This window comes from Lithobates pipiens, unplaced genomic scaffold (assembly GCF_037356315.1).
Source record: "Lithobates pipiens isolate NorthernLeopardFrog02 unplaced genomic scaffold, aLitPip1_a1.2 Scaffold_25, whole genome shotgun sequence".
Lineage (NCBI taxonomy): Eukaryota > Metazoa > Chordata > Amphibia > Anura > Ranidae > Lithobates > Lithobates pipiens.
In genome coordinates this window covers 174,999,306-175,020,596 of record NW_027507787.1, presented here as the reverse complement: position 1 = coordinate 175,020,596, position 21,291 = coordinate 174,999,306, and the positions used below count along the sequence as shown (strand labels likewise).

Sequence of the window (21,291 nt, the reverse complement as noted above, 5' to 3'; positions counted from 1 at the left end):
AAAGGTTGTTATAATCCTTGCAATTTACATAGAATGTTTTTTTCTCAACAAAAGTGGAGTTACGCTTTAAGAACAGGTTTGGAATACACTTGTTTAGGTTATGTGAACACCCCTTCACCTTCTGTAGATAAAGCATTCAGGCAACATTTCTACTTGTAAAGTTTGACCGTTATTCAGTGGCCACATATGGAATGGTTGGAATGGCACCTTGAATTTCTTTCTTCTCTCCTCTTGTTTGTTCATAGCCTTGAAAATTGGCACTTGAATGTGTGTTAGGGTTGCCACCCATCTGGGATTCACCCGGAACACAAAGTGCTTCCCATTCATTCATTGTCCAGTGCAGCTGAGGCTACAGAGAAAGAGAATCTCTGTCCTCAGTCCCTTTCTCTGTCCTAAAGTATCAACGTAAGCAATGTAAGTGCAATGATCTCTCTGCTGTGCCTGTGACAGGGGGACTGCCCCCCCCCCCCCCCCCCCCCCAAAGAGAACACTGATCAGATGCAGATCGAATTCTGTTTTTTCAGCATGCCCATTCGACAGAAGCCAGTCGTGAGATTGGATTCTGTAGACATGGGCCAAAAGTCATCTGGTTCCTGCTGATGGTAAACTATAGGTAAACACTGCTTAAGGTGTGTAACGCCTTGTCTAACATCTAAAAACAGTGGGGCCTACCCGGCTCACCTCGGAGATGGATGTCTACACTTTATTTATACATATTAAAAATAGACAAATTAAATTATCACAGCACTACTATGCGTTTCATGCAAAATATAGTGCCTACTCATAACCGTATTGGCAATCTTACAGAGTGTGTGGCCATCTGCATCTAATTTGTTTCGGTTCCCGCTGAACCAGCCGATTTCCGCAGATTTTTGGCTGGTGTGTACTAGACTTTAGACTTTTTTTTGTCCCCCCCCCCATTAATGACAGACTGTCCTGGGAACCTGGACTTTGAGGTTCAAATGCGCTTGGGTACGGTATGTACACCCTTGTGTGAGTACACTCTTTAATGAACACATTTTGGATCATGAATAGAATCTTTGATGGTTTCAAAAAAGTTAATGGCCTTAGAAAGCTCTGTGTGGCCAATTGCCTGCTGACTGCATGGCACTGATGTATACCGGAGTAAGCAGAAACCCTATTTTTCCTGGTCTTACCCAGTAATGATAAAACCCTCATTAGCTCACTATCATTTCCATTGTTCCAATCCAAGCAATGTTTTTTGCACGTACGTGCGGTTGACTCCTGCGTCACCGGTGGTCCCTTGTGTAGGTCAACACCTGCACATCAATAGTCTTGAGTCCCCATTTTTATCAAGAAGAACGTTTGTTCTGCAGGTGCATCAATGTCTCTGTCAAGTTTTAGCAAAACACACAAAACATTTTTTTCTCTTTTCATTTCCTTCCAGCAGGCCCTGCCAAATTACATTTGTACCCATTGGGAACCAGCTAGGATTTTCAATTACGTGTGGGATACCGCTGGTAATTGTGCTTTAGTGTTTTAGCTTTGGGAAATATTACGCTTCGTCTTCCAGAGAAGTGTTAGGAGCTTCAGCAGAGGTCACACTGTACCAACCCTTTTAGCTCTTTTTACACTTCTGAAGAACACAAATGTGGGCAGCAGACAAGTCGAGCGCAGTTCAGCAGAGCCTGTGATTGGCAAACCATTATCTAAATGATATTCAGATAACAGGGGACAAAACGCAGCGTCAATGAGGTCATTGAACAACATTGTTCTGAAATTAATGAGATTTTGAATCCATCCGAATGCGCTTCCTTATTACGATGACCTAATGGGTCACTCAATATGTGGGAAAATATGAGGTCGCACTCTGGCTGCACCTGCAGCATGAAAAAATCTTGCTGGGGTTTGTAGATTTTCACTTTTGATGTGAATCAGCCACCCAATGTTTGCATTCAGCAAAGTATGAATGTTTAATTACAAGAAAAATGCCATTGCCATCTTTCACGGACAATGAATGGAGCATAGACCTCATTGAGGTTATCAAAAAGGGACCAGTGGCCAATTGGGTCAATGATTTGAATTGTTTGACAGACCCACAGGAACAAGAAGAGTTCAAAAATCCCAAGTAAATTTGAGAAGTTTGCCACGGAATCTGTTAGTCCGAACTGTCATAAGTAATTAAAGGCAACAAAAGGCCTTTGTGGTTAAAAGTTCAAGTTCAAACTGTAGAGTTAATTTGAATTTGCCCTGCTTTGTTCTAAGTTCCTCATGAATCATGATCTGATTACAAGGGTGAGCAGTTACATTAGAGCACTGTGTGCTTATTTCTCTAACCAAGACAAAATCATGTTTTTAAAGGTCCAAGTCACTGATACCAACCGAGGATTTCAGGAAGCGGGGAAGGAGGTAAGAAATGCACTTTTTATTACTTATTCATAAAGGATTGATATGTTTCATAGATCTGGACTAGGGCTGCAACTAACGATTATTTCATTGGATAATAACCTTAAAAAACCTGTGGTGTATAAGTTAATATATAAAGTCTAAAAAAAAGCAACTTATTCTTAAAGTGATACTAAAGGTTCATAATTAAAAAAATAAAAATAACAAGCATATCATACTTACCTCTGCTATGCAGCTCGTTTTGTACAGAGTGGCCCCGTTCCATGTCTTCTGGGGTCCCCCGGCGGCTGTCTTGGCTCCTCCTCGCATCAGCTAACCCCCTCTGGGAAGCACTTTCCCAAGGGGGTTACCTTGCTGGCGTTCTTCCAAGTCCAGCATTTGCATCCATAAAAAACAAATGCCAGACTCGGCCCCGCGTCGTTTGGATTTGATTGACTGCAGCGCAAGCCAATGGCTGCGCTACTATCAATCTATCCAATGAAGAGCCGAAAAAGACCGGGCCGAGAAGCCAGCACGTTCTCGATGCATTAAGGTGAAAAAAATGGAAGGTTTACAACCCCTTTAATCTATATGCAGTGGTAAATATAAATCCAATCCACTTAGAGAATAACAGACAGAAGAGGTATAATGTATATACTATTAGAGAAGATATACTGTATACACTATTGGAGGTCGAATCTGGTAAATATCATCATACTCAGAGATCAAATTTTTTATTTAGACCCCTTTCACACTGGGACGCATTTAATGTGCCCTGCCTCCTTGTAATGTGCCCTGTTCCCATGTGCCCTGCCTCCTTGAAATGTGCCCTGCTCCCACGTAATTGGGCCCTGCTCCCACGTAATTGGGCCCTGCCCCCACGTAATGTGCCCTGCCCCCACGTAATGTGCCCTGCTCCCACATAATGTGCCCTGGCCTCATGTAATGTGCCCTGCTTCCACGTAATGTGGCTTGCCTCCATGTAAAAGTTTACTTTAAATGTAACTGTAATGCCTTCTATTACCTCCAGTCTATCAGCCTCCACCTTCTCTGGGTTCAGATGCTGATCTTCCCTGCACAGTCTTTAAAGCGGAGGTCCACCCTAAAGTGGACCTTCCGCTCATTGGAATCCTCCCCCCCTCCGGCACCACAATTGGCACCTTTCAGGGGGGAGGGGGGTGCAGATACCTGTGCAGTACAGGTATCTGCACCCACTTCCAGCGTAGATTCTGCAGAAGGTATGCCCCTTTCTGCAGAATCTACGCCCCTTTCCGAAAGTCCCCCGCTGCCTGCTGGGAAACACACGGATCCAAGAGACAGCGGGGACCATCCTTATTGCGCAGCGCGACTCGCACATGCGCAGTAGGGAACCGGGAAATGAAGCCGAAAGGCTCCACTTCCTGATTCCCATACCCAAGATGGCGGCGGCAGCACCCGAAAGACGATCGAGAGATCGGCTTCGGGTGCCGACATCACGGGCGCGCTGGGCGGGTAAGTGTCATTATTTTAAAAGTCAGCAGCTGCAGTATTTGTAGCTGCTGGCTTTTAAAAAAAAAAAAAAACGTCGGAACTCCCGGCGGACTCCCGCTTTAAAGTCATTTTTTTAAAAACAACAAACATGTTATACTTCCCTGCTCTGTGTAATTGTTTTGCACAGAGCAGCCCCGATTCTTCTCTTCTGGGGTCCCCCACCGATGCTTCTGGCTCCTCCTGCCTTCAGAGTGTCCTAATAGCAAGCTGCAAATATTAGTATAGCGTGTCCCTATAGCAAGGTAAAGAAAATTTCTGCCTTTAGGCCCAATCATTTCCTGCCCGGGACTACATGTCCCATGAGGCATTGCTTCTCAGGCACTCACTGACATGTATGGATGGTGTACTGAGCTGTATGTGTGCTGCACTGTATTTTCTGATATGTAAACAAATAATGCATTCTGTATGCAGACCAACTAATCGGCTGGCCAATTAATCGATTATGAAAATAGTTGAAAACTTTTTTCATAATTGATTTATTGTCAATTAATTGATTAGTTGTTTCAGCCCTAATCTGGACCCAAAACTAAGCCTGATTTCCCTTCTGATTTCCCTTCTGTTCTCTCACCCAACCATCTTTTATGTCTCCTATGAACCCAGATTTGTGTGGCCGTTTGAAATACGCCCCATAGTTTCATCTGCATGTGATAAGATTGCATCTGCCATTTTTTCAGCAAAGGATTTATTGCAAAAGGGCAAGTTAGGCAGTGCCCTTGTCATTTCATTATGAAGGCTTTATTGTATTTTGAAGCGTTTAATTAAAGCGGTATTAAACCCAAAAGCAACCATTTATTATATTGCGGCTTACAAATTCTTAGATGTGATGTCTGCATTCATTTTCTTTTTTAGACTTTTTTTCTTCTATTTTCTTATAGTGATCTGGCCAGTAAGTCTGTTGCTTTTCAAAAGAACATCTCTTGCAAGATATATCAGTTCCAGAAATGAGATAATCGATTGATCGCTGGCAGGAGAGTTTACAGTAGAATGATCAGCTTTTATTTAAAGCGAAGCTCCACCCAAAAGGGGAAGCTTGTGTGCCTCCTCCAGTTACCTGGTTTTGACCGGTACTCGCTCCCACTTCCGACTCAGTTCACCATGGAGAAGTGAGCCGGAAATTTGGCCCCCTCTCCATTCTCCCCCCACCATAGGAGCCATAGGTAAAGGGGGAAATTATTTGATCCCCTGGAGCAATGGGTAGGAAGTTGAGTGAGGGCAAGATGGCCTCCAATAGACTTTGTGCCTTTGGAGGACCGGAGCGACGTCTGACGTCACTTCCACCTTACCGGCCTTAAAGGGACTGTTTTTTTTTTTATACATGGAAAATTAAATTTTTTACAAATATTTTTTGCTTTTAAGTGTAAATGTGAGATCTGGGGTCTTTTTGACTCCAGATCTCACAATAAAGAGGACTTGTCATGGTTATTTTGATTACAAAGGATGTTTACATTCCTTCTTATCTTAAAATATATAAAGGGACAGTGTAAAAAAATAAAAAGTTAAATAATATTTTTTTTTAAAGCTCCCCGTCCCTCCGAGCTCATGCGCAAACGCATACATATGTCGCACCCACATATGTAATTGGTGTTCAAACCACACGTGAGATATTATCGCGATCGTTAGAGTGAGAGCAATAATTCTAGCACCAGCTAAAAAAAAAGAAAAAAAAAAAAAAAAAATATATATATATATATATATATATATATATAATGTTTAAGAAAGGCGGGGTAGAGGGGACTTTAAATTGGGCAGTGATTGGGTAGTGTCATATGCCAACATCCCTTGTACAATGTAAAAAAGAGCAGAAATTTGGGACTTTAAATGAAGCACGCAGCCATATGATAGCCGTGTGCTTCATTTAAAGTCCCAAATTTGCCCTCTTTATATATATATATATATATATATATATATATATATATATACACACTGTATATATGTTGTTTGGGGTTCTAACAAATTTTCTAGCAAAAAAATGCTAATTTCAACTTGTAAACAAGTGTCAGAAAATTCCTTGTCCTTAAAGAGGAAGTAAACCCTGATGGGTTTACTTCCTCTTTGTCTCCCTGCAAAGGTAAAGCATAACGGGCTAATATGCATCACATAGTAGCCCATTATGTGTCACTTACCTGACACAGGAGCCAGCGACGTCACCGGTGTCCCCTGTAGCACGGAGCACAGGGTCCATCTTCTTTTCCGGGTAACGCTGCTCCGGCCACTCACAGTGCCGGAGCAGCGATGATGTCACTCCTGCGCATGCGCAAGGGAGCCGCCACTAATGGCATATCGCCGTTAGTAGTGGCATGCCCAGTGTGCATGCTCCATAGACAGCGGTGCTTGTCTTTTTGTAAATATCTCCTAAACCATGTAGGTTTAGGAGATATTTCTTGGACCTACAGGTAAGCCTTAATCTAGGCTTACCTGTAGGTCAACGTGATTTGTAAGGGTTTACAACCACTTTAACTAATGCCTGGAAAGCTTGGGCATAGAAAGATTTGTCAGTATGCCTGAACCATCAGGACAGCCTGCTTCACTTCATCGTCATTGCTGAAATGCTGACCTCCGAGGAACTCTTTTAGGGGTTCAAACGTGTAAATCACTCAGAGCAAGGTCTGGGCTTTAAGGGGCATGTGGCAATACCTCCCTACCAAGTTGCTGTAATGTGCACGTAGTGCGGTGAAACTTGTGTGTCGGAGAAATCAGACACCCTTAGTGATCAAACCAGGTCACTGTTGATAGTGGCACCACATGAATAATGCCATGTTTGTCCCAGAAACTGTTTGCGATCACTTTACTTGCAGATGCAATTGTTCAAAATTTTTTTGGTGGTGGCGAATCTGCACGCTTCTACTGCTTTGATCCTTGTTTTGATTCTGGAGTGAAATGATGTGCCCAGGTTTGGTCACGTGTATATATCCGATACAGAAAATCCTGGCCTTCCCTGTCAAAACGCTCCTTCAACGCAATGCAGACTTCAACTCTTTTGTGCCGGTCAAAAACGGAAAGCCGTCATGGTCTCCAGCATTCGCTAACGTTTCAAAAATACAAATGTTCGTGAATGATTGTGTTCACCATTCCTACAGAAAGTCTTGTCTCTTGTGCAATTTTACAACAGGTTATGCATCGATTATCCAGGATCCGGCATTCCACGTGCTGAATGTTCACAGGAATGACTGCTGTGGGCTGGGAACCACCATGGCCAGGATCGTCACTGATGGACGTACGGCCATCTTTAAAACATTTACACCATTCAAATGTCTTACTGCGGCTGAGCGTCTCATCACTGTACTGTGCTTGAAGTCTTCTGTTGATATCTGTGGGTTTTATACCTTTGTTCACAAGAAACTTCATCGACACACTCTGGTCCATGCACGCACTAACACGGTTATCTGCCATGTTGATTAATAGTCTCTGGACTGGTCCACGACAAGTGCGTCGCCTATCAGTGATAGGACACACTTGCCACTTACTACTGCGTGTAGTACTGCCACGCTGGTATACCTTTTTATACCTATAAAATTAAAAGTCCTGGTTTGACATGAACACCCCTCATATCTTCTACTTGGTTAGGTGATATAGCATCACATTTCTCAAACTGTTTTGGATTTAAATAGCAGGGATAAATTCACATCCTTCTGTTACTTTTGTTCGCCTATTGGCATTACAATTTAACTTCTCCCCTGCCTAATTTAGGTGTTGTTTAACACATCACTCCCTCCTTTTTAAGGATTATGGGCGACTTTTTATTTATTTATTTCAGTTTCGTCTTTAACTCCATTGATTTACGCAGTGCTTTACATATCCTTCTGTTCTTACGTTCTCTCTCGATTTTAATATTCTTTTTAAAGAGCTCTTATATGCAAGCGTATTTCACGTACAGGTTATTTCCTTTCTGGGAAGATCCCTTATTATTATGGACCTCCCTTTTCCCAATGTCAAGGGTTGATTTCTAACTGTTATCTAGTTGGTTTATATTTTCATGGACATATCGTGCTTGTCCTAGCTTCCTTGCTCTGAAGTCAAAGATTTGGTGTGTTTAGTAGGCTTAGGCCACCACAACTACATTTGTTGAAAACCTTAACATCTAGTATAAGTTAATTTACTGTCTAAGGGAAATATAGGTGTAACCATATTAACCAAAGTGGTTCTAGAGGCAGAAGTTTTTTTTTTACCTTAATGTATTCTATATCATTAAGGTAGAAAGCCTTATGAGCGTAGCTCCCCCCAGCCCCTGCCTTTACTTACCAGAGCCCCATCTTGATCCAGCGATATGCATGAAAGCAGCGGCTCTCTCTGGTCTCTCTCTCCTCATTGGCTCACACAGCAGCATGGGCCAAAGAAGGAGAGAGTTGGGGCAAGACCAATATACGTTCTGTGTGTAAATGGACAATGTCCATTCACAGGAGCATGCTCGAGTACCCCCATAGCAAGAGGCTTGCTATTGGGGACACTTGGCAGAGGGGAGGAGCCAGGACCACCGGCGGGCAACTCAAAGAAGAGGATCGTGGCTGCTCTGTACAGAACCATTGCACAGAGCAGGTAAATATAACATGTTTATTTTTATTAAGTAATATGTTTAGAATCACTTTAAGGTAAATTATTTATTATACAGTTTGTGCAGCACTTTAAAAAAAAAAGTAAGTCAGTACAGTTACAATATAATTCATTAGAGGATTAGGAGGGTCCTACTCATGAGTTTACAATCTAATGCCTGGTACACACAATCAGATTATCGGACGAATGATTGTTTTTTTTCTTTTTGCATGCTAATCTCAAATCCAAAATGAAGAGTTTACTAAGGTTAAGAAAATTCTTGACAGAATATAAATTTGGAAGGGATGTAATATGTTGTAGTGTGTTTGTATTATTTTCGAACGACAACTGTAGCGATTAAACAAAAATTGTGCGATCTAGTGTTGTACACAAATAGTTTTCGTGCTTGTCCCATCGTATAATAGCAGATGCACTGTTGTGATCGGCTCTCGAAAGCTCTGTGCTAACGATCAGATATATACGACCGCTTCAAAAGCATTACGGGCCATAAAAGAGGGGGGTGAATGGTACAAAATATAACAGATAACCAGGAAGTGAATTGGCCATGTTGTGGTATTTGTTATAAAGGGGGGAGATTTTGGAAATGTAACATAGGTTAGGGCAGCAATGTTTGGACAATGATTAGATGTGTAGGCCAAGGGAAAGGTCAAAGTCTAGGATTTATAAGCACAAGTGGGTGGACTGATGGGTTGTGATACTGATCTCAATGAAAAATTCAGGGGAAGGGACACCGACACGTGGGTTAGGACATGCTATAAGTACATTGTTATTTACCAAGCCTTCATTTAGGCATCAATGCTAGTTAAATTCCACAGTGGCTTTGCCCACCTCTTGTGTCGTGTACACACAACCGGACTTTTCAACAGACTTGGCCCGGCAGACAATCCGACGGACTATGCAGCTGAGGCCTGCTGGACTTTCAAGCTAACGGACTTGGCCACACACGATCACTCCAAAAGTCCGATGGATTCTAACGTGATGACGCAGAATAAGGAAGTTCATAGCCAGTAGCCAATAGCTGCCTTAGCGTCGGTTTTAGCCCGTTGGACTAGCACACAGACGAACGGATTGTCCTCTAAAAGCCGAGTCCGGCGGACAAATTTGAAGCCAGTCTTATTTCTAGGTTCCGCCGGACTTTTGGGAAGAAAAAGTCCACTGGAGCCCACACATGATCGAATTTTCCGACGGACTCTGGTCTGCTGGAAAGTTCGATCATGTGTACGCTCCATTAGTTGGATTGCTTTTGGGCACGATGGATTTCAAAGACTATTCTACAATCCCTCAATGGCTGATAAAGAAAATAAGACTTTTGTACAATAAAATATATTTCTTGTAATCTATTGAGGTCCTGCCCATCTGTGTTTTTAGTCTTATGTAATGCTTGGTTACAAAACGAAGGCATGACCATTAAAGGCAGGGTTGTGAGGGGGCTGGTTTAGCATTCTGTAGACTACTATACAATCCTGTCCTCAATGGACTCCATTAATTATTTTTTATTTTAACCACTTCCCACCCACCCTATAGCAAAATGATGGCCGGGCGGTGATTCAGTTATGCTGACTGAGCGTCATATGAAGTCTGGCAGGATAACAGCCGCCGCACTCCGGTGGGGGTGCGCATCACGGCGATCGGTGGTGCGGTGTGTCAGTCTGACACTCCGCTACACCGATCTTGGTAAAGAGCCTCCGACGGAGGCTCTTTACCATGTGATCAGCTGTGTCCAGTCATGGCTGATCACGATGTAAACAGGAAGAGCCATTGATCGGCTTTTCCTCACTCGCGCCTGACAGACGCAAGTAGAGAAGAGCCGATAGCTGCTCTCCTGACAGGGGGGTCTGTGCTGATTGTTTATCAGCGCAGCCCCCCCTTTTATCTCACCCAGGACCACCAGGATGGCCATCCACACTGCACCAACAGGTATGTCCCCCCCAGACCACCAGGGAAATGCAAATCTGGGCCCGAGCAGCTGCACATTAGTGCCCGGGCAGCTGCCAGTCAGTGCCCACTCACAATGCCTACCACTGCCAGTGCCACCGGGGATGCCTATCAGTGCCCATCAGTGCCACTTATCAGTGCCCATCTGTGCTGCCTAACAGTGCCACCCATGAGTGCCCATCAGTGCCGCCTATCAACGCCCATCTGTGCTCAATATCAGTGCCGCCTATCAGTGCCCATTGTTGGTGCCCGTCATTGCCTGCTCATTGGTGCCACCTCATCGGTGCCGCCTTATCAGTGCCCATCAGTGAAGGAGAAAACGTACTTATTTACAAATAATTTTATAAACATTTTATAACAGAAACAAAAGCAAAACTTTTATTTTTTTCAAAATTTTCGGTCTTTTTTTTGTTTAGCAAAAAATTTAAAACGCAGAGGTGATGAAATACTACCAAAAGAAAGCTTTAATTATGGGAACAAAATGATAAAAATCCTGTTTGGGTACAATGTTGCATGACCGCGCAATTGTCATTTAAACAGCGGCAGCGCAGAAAGCTGAAAATTGGCTTAGGCAGGAAGGGGGGTAAGTGCCCGGTATTGAAGTAGTTAAGTACAAAATATTTTTTATTTGCCACTTTCCTCTTATTTTCTTCCTGGGAATCTGTTTATTTGATCACTCATCTAATGTACTTTCAACAGTTAAACAGGTGCATAAAATGTGTGCTGATCCTCTCTGGATCCAAGCTCTGCATGGTAGCACAAATAGCTAATAAACCACTTTGCTACCTATTTTATTTAGAAGGTAATGTTCTCCAATAATGTCTTTTATTATAACATGGATTTATATATATACCAGGTCATTGCTAAGACAGAAGATATCATTAGATGCAGAATACAGCAGAGAAATATTGCAACTGTGGTTGATAGGCTGCAGCTGTGCCTTCCGGGTGAGTAATATTCTGTACTACTATATTACTGTACGTTTCTGACATTATTGGACGGGTCCCATGATTTTTTACTGAGTATTATAAATGAGCTAAAAGGTCAGCAATTAGCTTGTATAGAAGACAAGTCTGGATGACTCAATAGTGTATATTTGAAGTCATCAAAAAAGAATTGTGTAAATCCAGATTTATTGCATGATTGGAAAAATACAAAAAGTTGGTGAATCTCCCTATAAAAAAACAAAACAGCTGTTAACTTTTACTGATAAGAACACTTAACAAATGTAATTTGTTCTGAATTTATACTGTATAATGTGATGTGGGATATCTTTGGATGCATAGGTTCATTCTTTGTCCAGTTGCACGGAGCTAATACAAAATGCAGATGGGATAGATGATTAGGCTGTTTTGGTCCTACATGAACAATACATAATGTTTTTGGTTTAAGACAAATGTTTTTGGTTTAAGACAAATTGAACAGTTATTTTTGCTGGAAATTGAGTACATCTTACATTATGTTTGGTCATTGTTCAAATTGTCCTATTGCATTTATCAGCCTAACTTACTTTTGCTCTGGCAATACTTTTTGTAGCTCCAGATGAAATCACTGATAACAAACCATGCTAAAGTTACTCGCAAACTATTTCCTCAAGTAATTCAGTGATACAAAATAAAACTGACTCCCACAGTTGCTGTAAACAAATCGTGGTGTAGTAGCAGAGTCTAGTAAGAGACCCACAACAGTACAGTTATAGACCAAAATACTGTCATCCTAACAAAGCAATATTGAAACCAGGGTGGTGCTCATTTATGACAAATCCCTTCCAATATATAGCTAGAATTATGTTGTAGAAAATGTCTCATTACAATGTTGCATCGCCAGTCTTGAAGCATGAAGACGTTTTTATTGTTCCTGATTCAGCCTCGTTCTGTTATGACATGCTTCCTCATGGTTTGATTGTTAGGCCCCTTTCACACGGGCGTTCTATTTGTCCTTTTTTTCATGCATTTGTTGGGCGTTTACACAGGGGGACCAATAGGGTCCGTCTGTCAGTTTTTCAGGTGGGCCCGATCAGACCCTCCATTCTCCTCTATGGAGTAGCGGATTTAAATGGACATATGTCTGTTTACACCCACCGACATCTGATAAGATCAAATCTGTTAAAAACAGACAGATGGGGATCAATTTGCCATCCATATATAGCAGATCGGATCAGTCGGGTGTAAACGGACAGGCAATCCATTTACATTGGACTGCCTTTAGAGGAGAGTAGGCTATGTCTTTGTCCACTCTGCATAAGCAGAATAGACCTGCCATCCATCTGCTCGGCGGGGATCAGCAGGCAGATTAACCGCTGAGGCAACGGACTCCTGGCAGTGTGGAAAAGGGGCCTTGGAGGCATGGGGACCTGATACGTGGAATTCACATTTTCTTTTTGTTCACTGAAGGACCTATGAGTCAGAGACATTCGGGTTATAATGCTGCCAATAGGAGGATTTGGGCACAGGAAAGAAAAAAAAACAGTGTCTGGCAATAGTTTCCGGGTCCAAAGCCATGGCACAGCATCTATTGTGACCCAGTCTCTGAAGACTTTCTTTGTAAGTAGACTGTGTGAACTAAACATCAGGAACTACTTAGCTATTAAGACATTTGCGTGCCCTTATTATTCCTATTTTCTGTCAGTTTATTGTGGAAAGAGTTAATGCTGAGGGCTAAGGCAGACCAAAGATCATACAATCTTGGTGAAAGGAAAGGAAATAAAAGGAAAGTTAAAGACACCCCAAAAGCAGGTCCCAAACGTAGTGCATTTCCCTTCATAAGATCACATGGGCTCCACTCTGCCCCCCCTCCCCCCCACTCCCTCGTCCCTGAATTTGAGCCAATGGCTGCTGCTGCTGTCACTGATTCCAGTGAGCAGAGAGAGAGAGCAGAGCCTGATTGAGATCAGGCTCAGGTAATTATCTACATAAGGGGGTGCGCTGCACAAAAAAGCTTATTGCATTGACTTCATTAAGGTAAAAAAAGACTTTAGCCTTTACAACCACTTTAAAATAACTGGTCTATAATTACTTGATAATAACTTTGATTCCATTTTAAATATAGGCACTACATTGGCTTAAGGCCCCTTTCACAAGGGCAAACCGTTCAGGTCCGCCTGTCAGTTTTTTAGGTGGACCTGAACGGACGCTCCATACAGGTCTGTGGAACGACGGATGTCAGCGGTGACATGTTCACTGACATCCGACCTGCTCCGATCCACTAAAGTGTGATGGAAGAAAACCCTATTTTCCATCCGTCTGCAGATCAGATGAAAACAGACTCTACGTCTGTCTTCATCCAATCTCCATAGAGGAGAGCGGTGCTCTGACAGGTCGGTCCCTGAATATCGTGCAGAGACAGACCTTTCATCTGCCTGCTCAGCGGGGATCGACAGAGCGATCCCCCGCTGAGCAAAGCTGAACCCGTACATGGACACGTCCCTGTGAAAGGACCCTTACGACAGTCCAGTGGTACTAACCCAGTTGTTAAAGAATCTTTAAAAACGAAAAACAATGGCTCTGAAATAACATAGTTCAACTCTATGAGTAAGATTTGACCTAACAGGGGTAATTTGTCATTTTAGTTCAACGTTAAGGGTAATTTCATAATCAATTATCAAAAAAGGTAAGTGCCAGCAAGGGAAAGGGAATTCAGTGTATAATAAGGTCCTTGTCAACCTATTATGAATGTTACAGGTAACAACGTGAACAGAATTTTAGAAGCAGTTAGATATCACCCATTGTAAATTTTCTAGCCTTTCTCCTCGTCAAGTACATTTTTCTTCCATTCATCTTATCTTCATTGGATATAAATCATGATGTGCAAGTTTTCTTCACAGCCACTATTTCCGTTATAAAAAAACTGATTCTCTTTTTTTTGCATTCCTGATGGGCCCCCCAACAGGGAACCAGTTTCTTGTCCACCATTTCTTGGTGTCAGATCCTCATTCAAGCTTATGTGCCAAAGGATCGGGTTCCAACCTTTTCTGTCAAGGCACATCTATTAGATCTGTGAGTGCCTCTTTGGCTTTTCGGCATCAGGTCACTGTTTTCCAAATTTGTAAAGCAGTCACCTGTTCCTCTGTTCACATGTTCTCTATGTTCTACCAGACAGATATTCAGGTCTTAACTGATTCCAGCTAAGGCATGAGGAATTTTAGGCAGCTCTGTGAGCTACAGGCATCCCTAGATCAGTTTCTTTTAAATTATTTTGGCTTGTAAGGCCGCGTACACACGGGCGGACTGTTCGCCCAACTTTGTCCGCTGAACAGTGTTTGGGCGGACAGTCCGCTCGTGTGTGGGCTTTCAGCGGACAGTTTCAGCGGACAGTTGGACGGACAAGGTTTTTCGGAAATTCCGAAAAACTGTCCGCTGAAACCTTGTTTGAGCGAACAGTCCGCCCGTGTGTAGGCTTGTTCGTCAAACAAGTTGCGCGCATGCTCAGAAAGGATTTTCACGCCGAAAGCTATAATGCAGTGTATAGGACGTCGTATTTTTCGTCCCGTCGTACGTGCCGTTCACGTCATCGCGCACGGTTTCAGCAAACTGTTCGTCCGTCGTGTGTGGCCATGTCCGTCCATGCTAAGTTTGAGCGGACTGTTTGCCGAAACTGTTGGACGGACAAAGTTGGGCGAACAGTCCGCGCGTGTGTACGCGGCCTTAGTGTTTTGTTACTATTGCCCACCCATCAGTTCTACTGCCTTTGAATGTCCCAGTCTCTGAATCCTGTGGCACAGAACAAAAAAAAATAAAAAATTTGAACTTTTGTACTTATCATAAAATCCATTTCTTGTTGCTCACTGAGGAACATACAGGGGTTGGACAAAAATATAGAAACACCAGGTAAAAGAACAAAATCATTGCCTAATATGGTGTTGGACCGTCTTTGGCATCCAAGATTACTTGAATTCTCCTGAGGATTGACAAATATAAGTCTTGAATGGTGGATAATGTAATCTGATACCACTCTTCATGCAAAAATCGTTCCAGTCTTGCAGAGATGTTGGAGGAAAAAAACTAGCCCGAAATTTGTTCTCCAAAATTGACCATAATGGCTATATGATATTGAGGCCTGACAACTGTAGGGCCCAGGAAAGGTGCGAGACTTCATCTGCATGTTCCTTCAACCACAATTTGACACCGCTAATCTTGGTAAATGGTGCTTTCTTCGGGAAACACTGTCTGCACCATGGTGTGCACATGGTCAACCCCTGTTTAAGCAGGAGGCTAAGGGGGCCTTTGGCAGTTACCAGAGGGATACTTAAAGAGAGCTCCGCTGATTTTGTTTAAAAGTATTTAAAGTATTTATTGATTAACCGAATCCTGACCGCCGCACGCCGATGTACATCGTCAGAATGGCATAGCTGGGCAAATGGGCGTACCTGTACGTCCCTTTAAGTTTGCCGCCATGCCATCGCATGCGCGCCGTCCGTGACCTCCATGAGTCGGGTCGCTGGTCCCATGGACTCGAACGCCCCAGGGATACCCGTGATTGCCTTACAGGGAGGAAGAACGGGGAGATGCTAATTTAAACAAGCATCTCCCCATTCTGCCTAGTGACAGGGTCACTGATCTCTGCTCCCTGTGATCGGGAGCAGAGATCAGTGACATGTCACACGTAGCCACACCCCCCCCCACATTTAGAAACACTCCCCAGGACACACTTAACCCTTACACTGCCCCCTAGTGGTTAACCCCTTCACTGCCAGTGTCATTTACACAGGAATCAGTGCATTTGTATAGCACTGATTGCTGTATAAATGACAATGGTCCCAAAAATGTGTCAAAAATGTTTAATGTGTCTGCCATAATGTCACAGTCACGATAAAAATTGCTAATCACCGACCATTACTAGTAAAAAAAAAATATTAATAAAAATGCCATAAAACTACTCTCTATTTTGTAAACGCTATAACTTTTGCGCAAACCAATCAATAAACGATGGTTGCGTTTTTAACCAAAAATATGTAGAAGAATACGTATTGGCCTAAACTGAGGAAAAAAAATGTTTTTTTTATATATTTTTTGAGGGATATTTATTATAGCACAATGTAAAAAAGAATGCGTTTTGTTTCAAAATTGACGCTCTTTTTTTGTTTATAGCGCAAAAAAGAAAAACCCGCAGGGGTGATCAAATACCACCAAAAGAAAGCTCTATTTGTGGGAAAAAAATTATGTAAATTTTGTTTGGGAGCCACGGCGCAATTGTCAGTTAAAGCGAACCAGTGCCGAATCGCAAAAAGTGCTCTGGTCAGGAAGGGGGTAAAATCTTCTGGGGCGGAAGCGGTTATAAGAGTTTTAGTGAATTGTTAATTTTTATATTTGTATAAACCAATAAACAAGGCTACCATTTGGTGTGTCTGGTGGTCTTTGTATGTTTGGAGTTTATGCCGCCTACAGTCCCATGCTACATCACTTCCACTTTCAACATGAAACGTGCAAATCATGTAGTGTTTCCCTATTTTGTTCAACCCCTGTGGGTCCCACCCCTCTAGGTCCGTGATCTTGCTTTTCTACAATACTGAGGCATGTCAGGAGTTGGGGAGGGTGAGGGTAGTTGACAGTACAACCCAATTGTCTCTAAATCTGAGGTCCCTCAATGAAGTCTGAGAAATGGATTTTACAGTAAGTACAAAAATCATTTTTTTTTCAAAGAAAGGGATGTCGATTTTCTGTAATTACATTGGGAAATATAGTAATTTTAAGTGGCAGATGGTGTTCAGTGGAATTGTATTAGGAGTCAGTTCTTTATGCTTGCACAAACAAAAAGAATGTTATTGCCAAGAGTTGCTGCTGTGAACAGTAGATGTTTACATGGTTTTAATATTGCAAATAGTTAATTTGTTGATATTCGGTAATAAAAAGTACTGATGAACTTTTACCACTGATGACCAGCTCTTGCATTAGCTTGGTACCCCTGGGAGGAAAGCTTGCATTATGCTTCAGAGGCCCAGAAAAGGCATGTGTTAATTAGGGAAGAAAAAGTAACAGTCTACGCTTTGTTAGAAGGCGCGTCAAGCGCCTCCCAGTTTGTGTGGCTAGGGTCCTACTGCCTTCAATTATCTGAGGTGAAAATATTAGAGCTTGGTATTACCCTTGCTATAGTTTCATGACTTGTAAAATGTTTCCTGGGCCAGCAGTCATAGTGTTGAGTTATTTGGGGATTACTAGGTTACATTATAACTAGAGGAACCCAATGTTGGTTTTGTTACCATTCCCCACTGCTATAGGTATAAGGACATACAATAGTCCTGATACCTAGATTATTCAAAACTCTAAAACTATGAGGGGGCAAAGTGGTTAATGGAATATGGTTTAGCTTTTTAGAAAAATGTTCTTTTTAAAATATAATGCAAGTACAAAATGATATTGATTGTGTCATTGTTTAATTTGTTACTTTTTCATGTCTGTTTTAGCCTTAGAAATGTACAGTAAGCTAAAGGAACAGATGAGTGGGAAAAGGTGAGTGTAACTGCAATATTGACGGGTACTTTTTGAAGAATCCGATGACTTGTGTTGCCTTCTATGCCATAGACTTTACATATCATTCTTCTTACTGAATGAATTGTTTTAAGGGAGAACTCTCCATAGTTTTTTGAGCAGATGTTTATAAGAAAAAATGAAAAGGGGTGCCTAACTTTGCAAAATTCATGGTTTCTATCAGTTTGTATTTTTTGCATCAAACATCTCAGCCTGCCTGCCCTGTTTCGGCAAAATCCTTAAAATAATGTTGTTGTTTTTTCACTTAAATACTGTGGATAGTGTGGGGGAATTAGCTCGTGGGGATCACCTTTTCTGAATGACAGTCAGCAAACGGGCACTTTCTTCAAGATGCCAGGTTTATTTGCAGGAGGTTTGCAAAGTAAAAACAAACAAGCAAACAGTAAATTAAATCCTTGCCGTCTGGCGCTGGTCCTCGTCACCCACAAAACAGGCGGAAAAGCAAGCCTTTTTAAGTCCAACAGCCAGAGCTCTTCTCATTAAGGTTCCTTCCTGAGTCTCAAAACCAGAGCGACCTGCTGTGGACTCCAGTGGACCCGAATATCCTCACCGGAACCCAGCCTGCCACAGAGGCTGGAAAAACCGGGCCGGATTCTGGTTCAGTCCCTTACAATGAAACGAATCCGAGGCGAAATGTACCTATTATCGTGTATCTCACCTCACGTACCGTCACAATAAAAAAGTCTACACACCCCTGTTAAAATGTCAGGTTTCTGCCATGTAAAAAAATGAGAGGCCTACAGCAACATTAAAGGAGCGGCAGGAATATCTGGCAAGTACTGGCGGTATGGTACATGTGACAACAATCTCCCGTAATCTTCTGGGCTATGGGGTAGAGTGGCAAGACGGAAGCCTTTTCTCACAAAGAAAAAACATCCAAACCTGGCTAAATTTTGCTAAATTTAAGTCTCCCAAAAGCATGTGGGAAAATGTGTTATGGTCTGATAAAACCAAGGTTGAACTTTTTGGTCATAATTCCAAAAGATATGTTTGGCGCAAAAACAACACTGTACATCACTAAAAGAACACCATACACACAGTGAAGCATGGTGGTGGCAGCATCATGCTTTGGGGCAGTTTTTCTTCAGCTGGAACAGGGGGCTTAGTCAAGGTAGAGGGAATTATGAATTCCATATACCAGGTTTCTGCAAGAAAGCTGAACGTGAAGAGGAACTTCATCTTTCAGCATGACAACAACCCAAGCATACCTCCAAATCAACAAAGGAATGGCCTCATCGGAAGAAGATTCAAGTTTTGAAATGAAACCATATAATATCAGGTCAAACCTAAACACTTTCAATTTGGATACAATCACGCAGACTCTTGTACTACATAGTGGAAGGTAAATTTAAAGCAAATTGAATAAGAAAAGTGTAAAATGTATGGCCAGCTTTAAGGAGTATATTTGGAGACTTCATCAAGAGCTTTTTATGAGTTTTTAAGTGTGCGAACCTTATTCGCTAAGTAATAGTTCATGCGTTTCACTTTTTTTTTGGGCCTGCATGTCATGTCATGTCATCCCTCAGGAGGAGGGCAAATAGTTTCTGTAACTGCAATCCCCAATTCTCTCACTCTCTGAAATATATATATTTTTCCATCAGTGGGCATGAGGCTGTTGCCTAGTTCATAATGCCTTCAACTTTGTTTCTGTTCCCACATTCTGAAGCCCAAGTCATGCTTGAGTATACCACCAACAACGCAGAGAGCATGTCCCTACCAAAATATTATTTGCCAGTTGATCTTTGAAATAATATATCGACAAGTCCTACATTATGATCGTTTCATCAGTGATTTCTGATTTCAACCAGTGTGGTCTCTGAAAAAGTTGGAGAACACTTTTTTTTTTATAGAGCAGTGGCTTCCTCAATGGTTCACTGACATGGTGTCAGGGAAATAGGCGTTACCTCGGAACATACGATCGTGTTAACGCGCGTCAGCGCTCACGAAGACGCAATGTGATTCCCGGACGAACGCCTGATGTAGCTTCTGTTCAAGTGCGAGTACGCGGGGTAGGACGAACGCATAATGTTACACGTCGTAGGCGTACGAACGCGATGGCGCGCTCATGACGTAACCCAAGCGCCGTGCCTATTTAAACGTTCACCTGACAGTGCCGCATTGCTGGTTTATCATCAGCTTCTCCTGAGTACCTGTGCCTGTTATCCCTGCTGTCTGATCTCCTGTTTACCGACCCGGCTTGTTTGACCTGCTTCTGCTACTCTCCTGGCTCCGACTTCTGGCTTGTCCCTGATACTCCTTGTCTGCTCCCGGCACCCGACCTCGGCTTGGCTTGGCTCCCGTTTCCTGGTCTCCAGCTCAGGATCCATTGCTCTCACCTCCGGATTGATCTCCCGTGTTTGACCTTCGGCTTGACCCTGACCCTGCCTTGGACTTCCTTGCACAGTTGCCTCCAGAGACTGTCTACTCAGCTTTCCACCTGCTGCTGCTACCCGGCAACCTGTGCTACTGTGGGCACTGCATCCCTGTGTCACCTTCAGGGTTGTACTGCACTCGGCCGCAAGGGGAGCCCTCTCAGCATCTCGGCCTCCTTACCTCGATATTGACACATGGACACCCAGGCTGTTCAAAGACTTATGTATGGTAGACTCATGAACAAGGATGTTTGCCAGTTCCCGTGATATCTCCAAGTCTTTAGCTGTTACTCATGGGTTCTTATTTACCCCATTGAGGATTCTATGTTGGGCCTTGAGAGTCATTTTGGTTGGGCGCCCACTTCTAGGAAGAGTAACCACAGTACTAAACTGTCCCTATTTATTGAAAATTTGTCTAACTGTCGACCGATGGATGGCAAAACACTTTGAGCTTGCTTTGTATCACTTTCCAGTCTTATGCAGATTAACTACTCTTAATCGTATGTCTACTTTTTGCAAGGCATGGTTCACATCAGCTGATGCTTCTTATGAACAGTAATCTTAAAATATTGGAGTGTCTTTAATCAATCAAAGTAGCTGTAACCCACACCTCCAAACTAATTTCATTAATTGTACGCCAGATGTGGAAACTACTGACTCTAATTCGCTTTCATTGAAGTAATTAGTCTATAGATTCACTTACATATTCCTCCAGCACTGTGAATATTTAAAGAGGAAGTAAACCCTGGTGAGTGTAACTTCAGCTCTCCGCCTCATTTAAAAAAAAAACTCAGACAAGCTTTAAAATTCAGCACTTTGAACAGTTGTAGAGAAGAGAAGACAGCAGATAGACAAATACAACTTATGTAGGAGGATTTGTTTCATTTGAGGCCAGTCACTGCACTGAGTATATGTAAGGGTTTTACAACCACCTTGAGCCATGTGGTGCTTTATCAGCCTTTCTACCTAGTATTCACAATTCACCAAGATCCACTTCTCCCCAATTACTCTGTTTCCGCGTACACACGGGTGGAATGTCCAACAGAAAAAGTCAGACGGAAGCTTTTCATCGTATA

General features: G+C 42.6%; 1 protein-coding gene across 7 annotated transcripts in view; it reads left to right on the top strand.

The window, feature by feature from the left end:
* EXOC6 (exocyst complex component 6) overlaps positions 1-21,291 on the top strand; it is a 458,527-nt gene that overhangs the window by 145,233 nt on the left and 292,003 nt on the right. For all 7 annotated transcript variants that reach the window (XM_077455211.1, XM_077455209.1, XM_077455210.1 and 4 more), the window contains exons 3-5: positions 2,323-2,370; positions 11,216-11,306; positions 17,759-17,804. In XM_077455211.1, the coding sequence (XP_077311337.1) occupies positions 2,323-2,370; positions 11,216-11,306; positions 17,759-17,804 (185 nt within the window). The remainder of the gene's footprint in view (positions 1-2,322; positions 2,371-11,215; positions 11,307-17,758; positions 17,805-21,291) is intronic.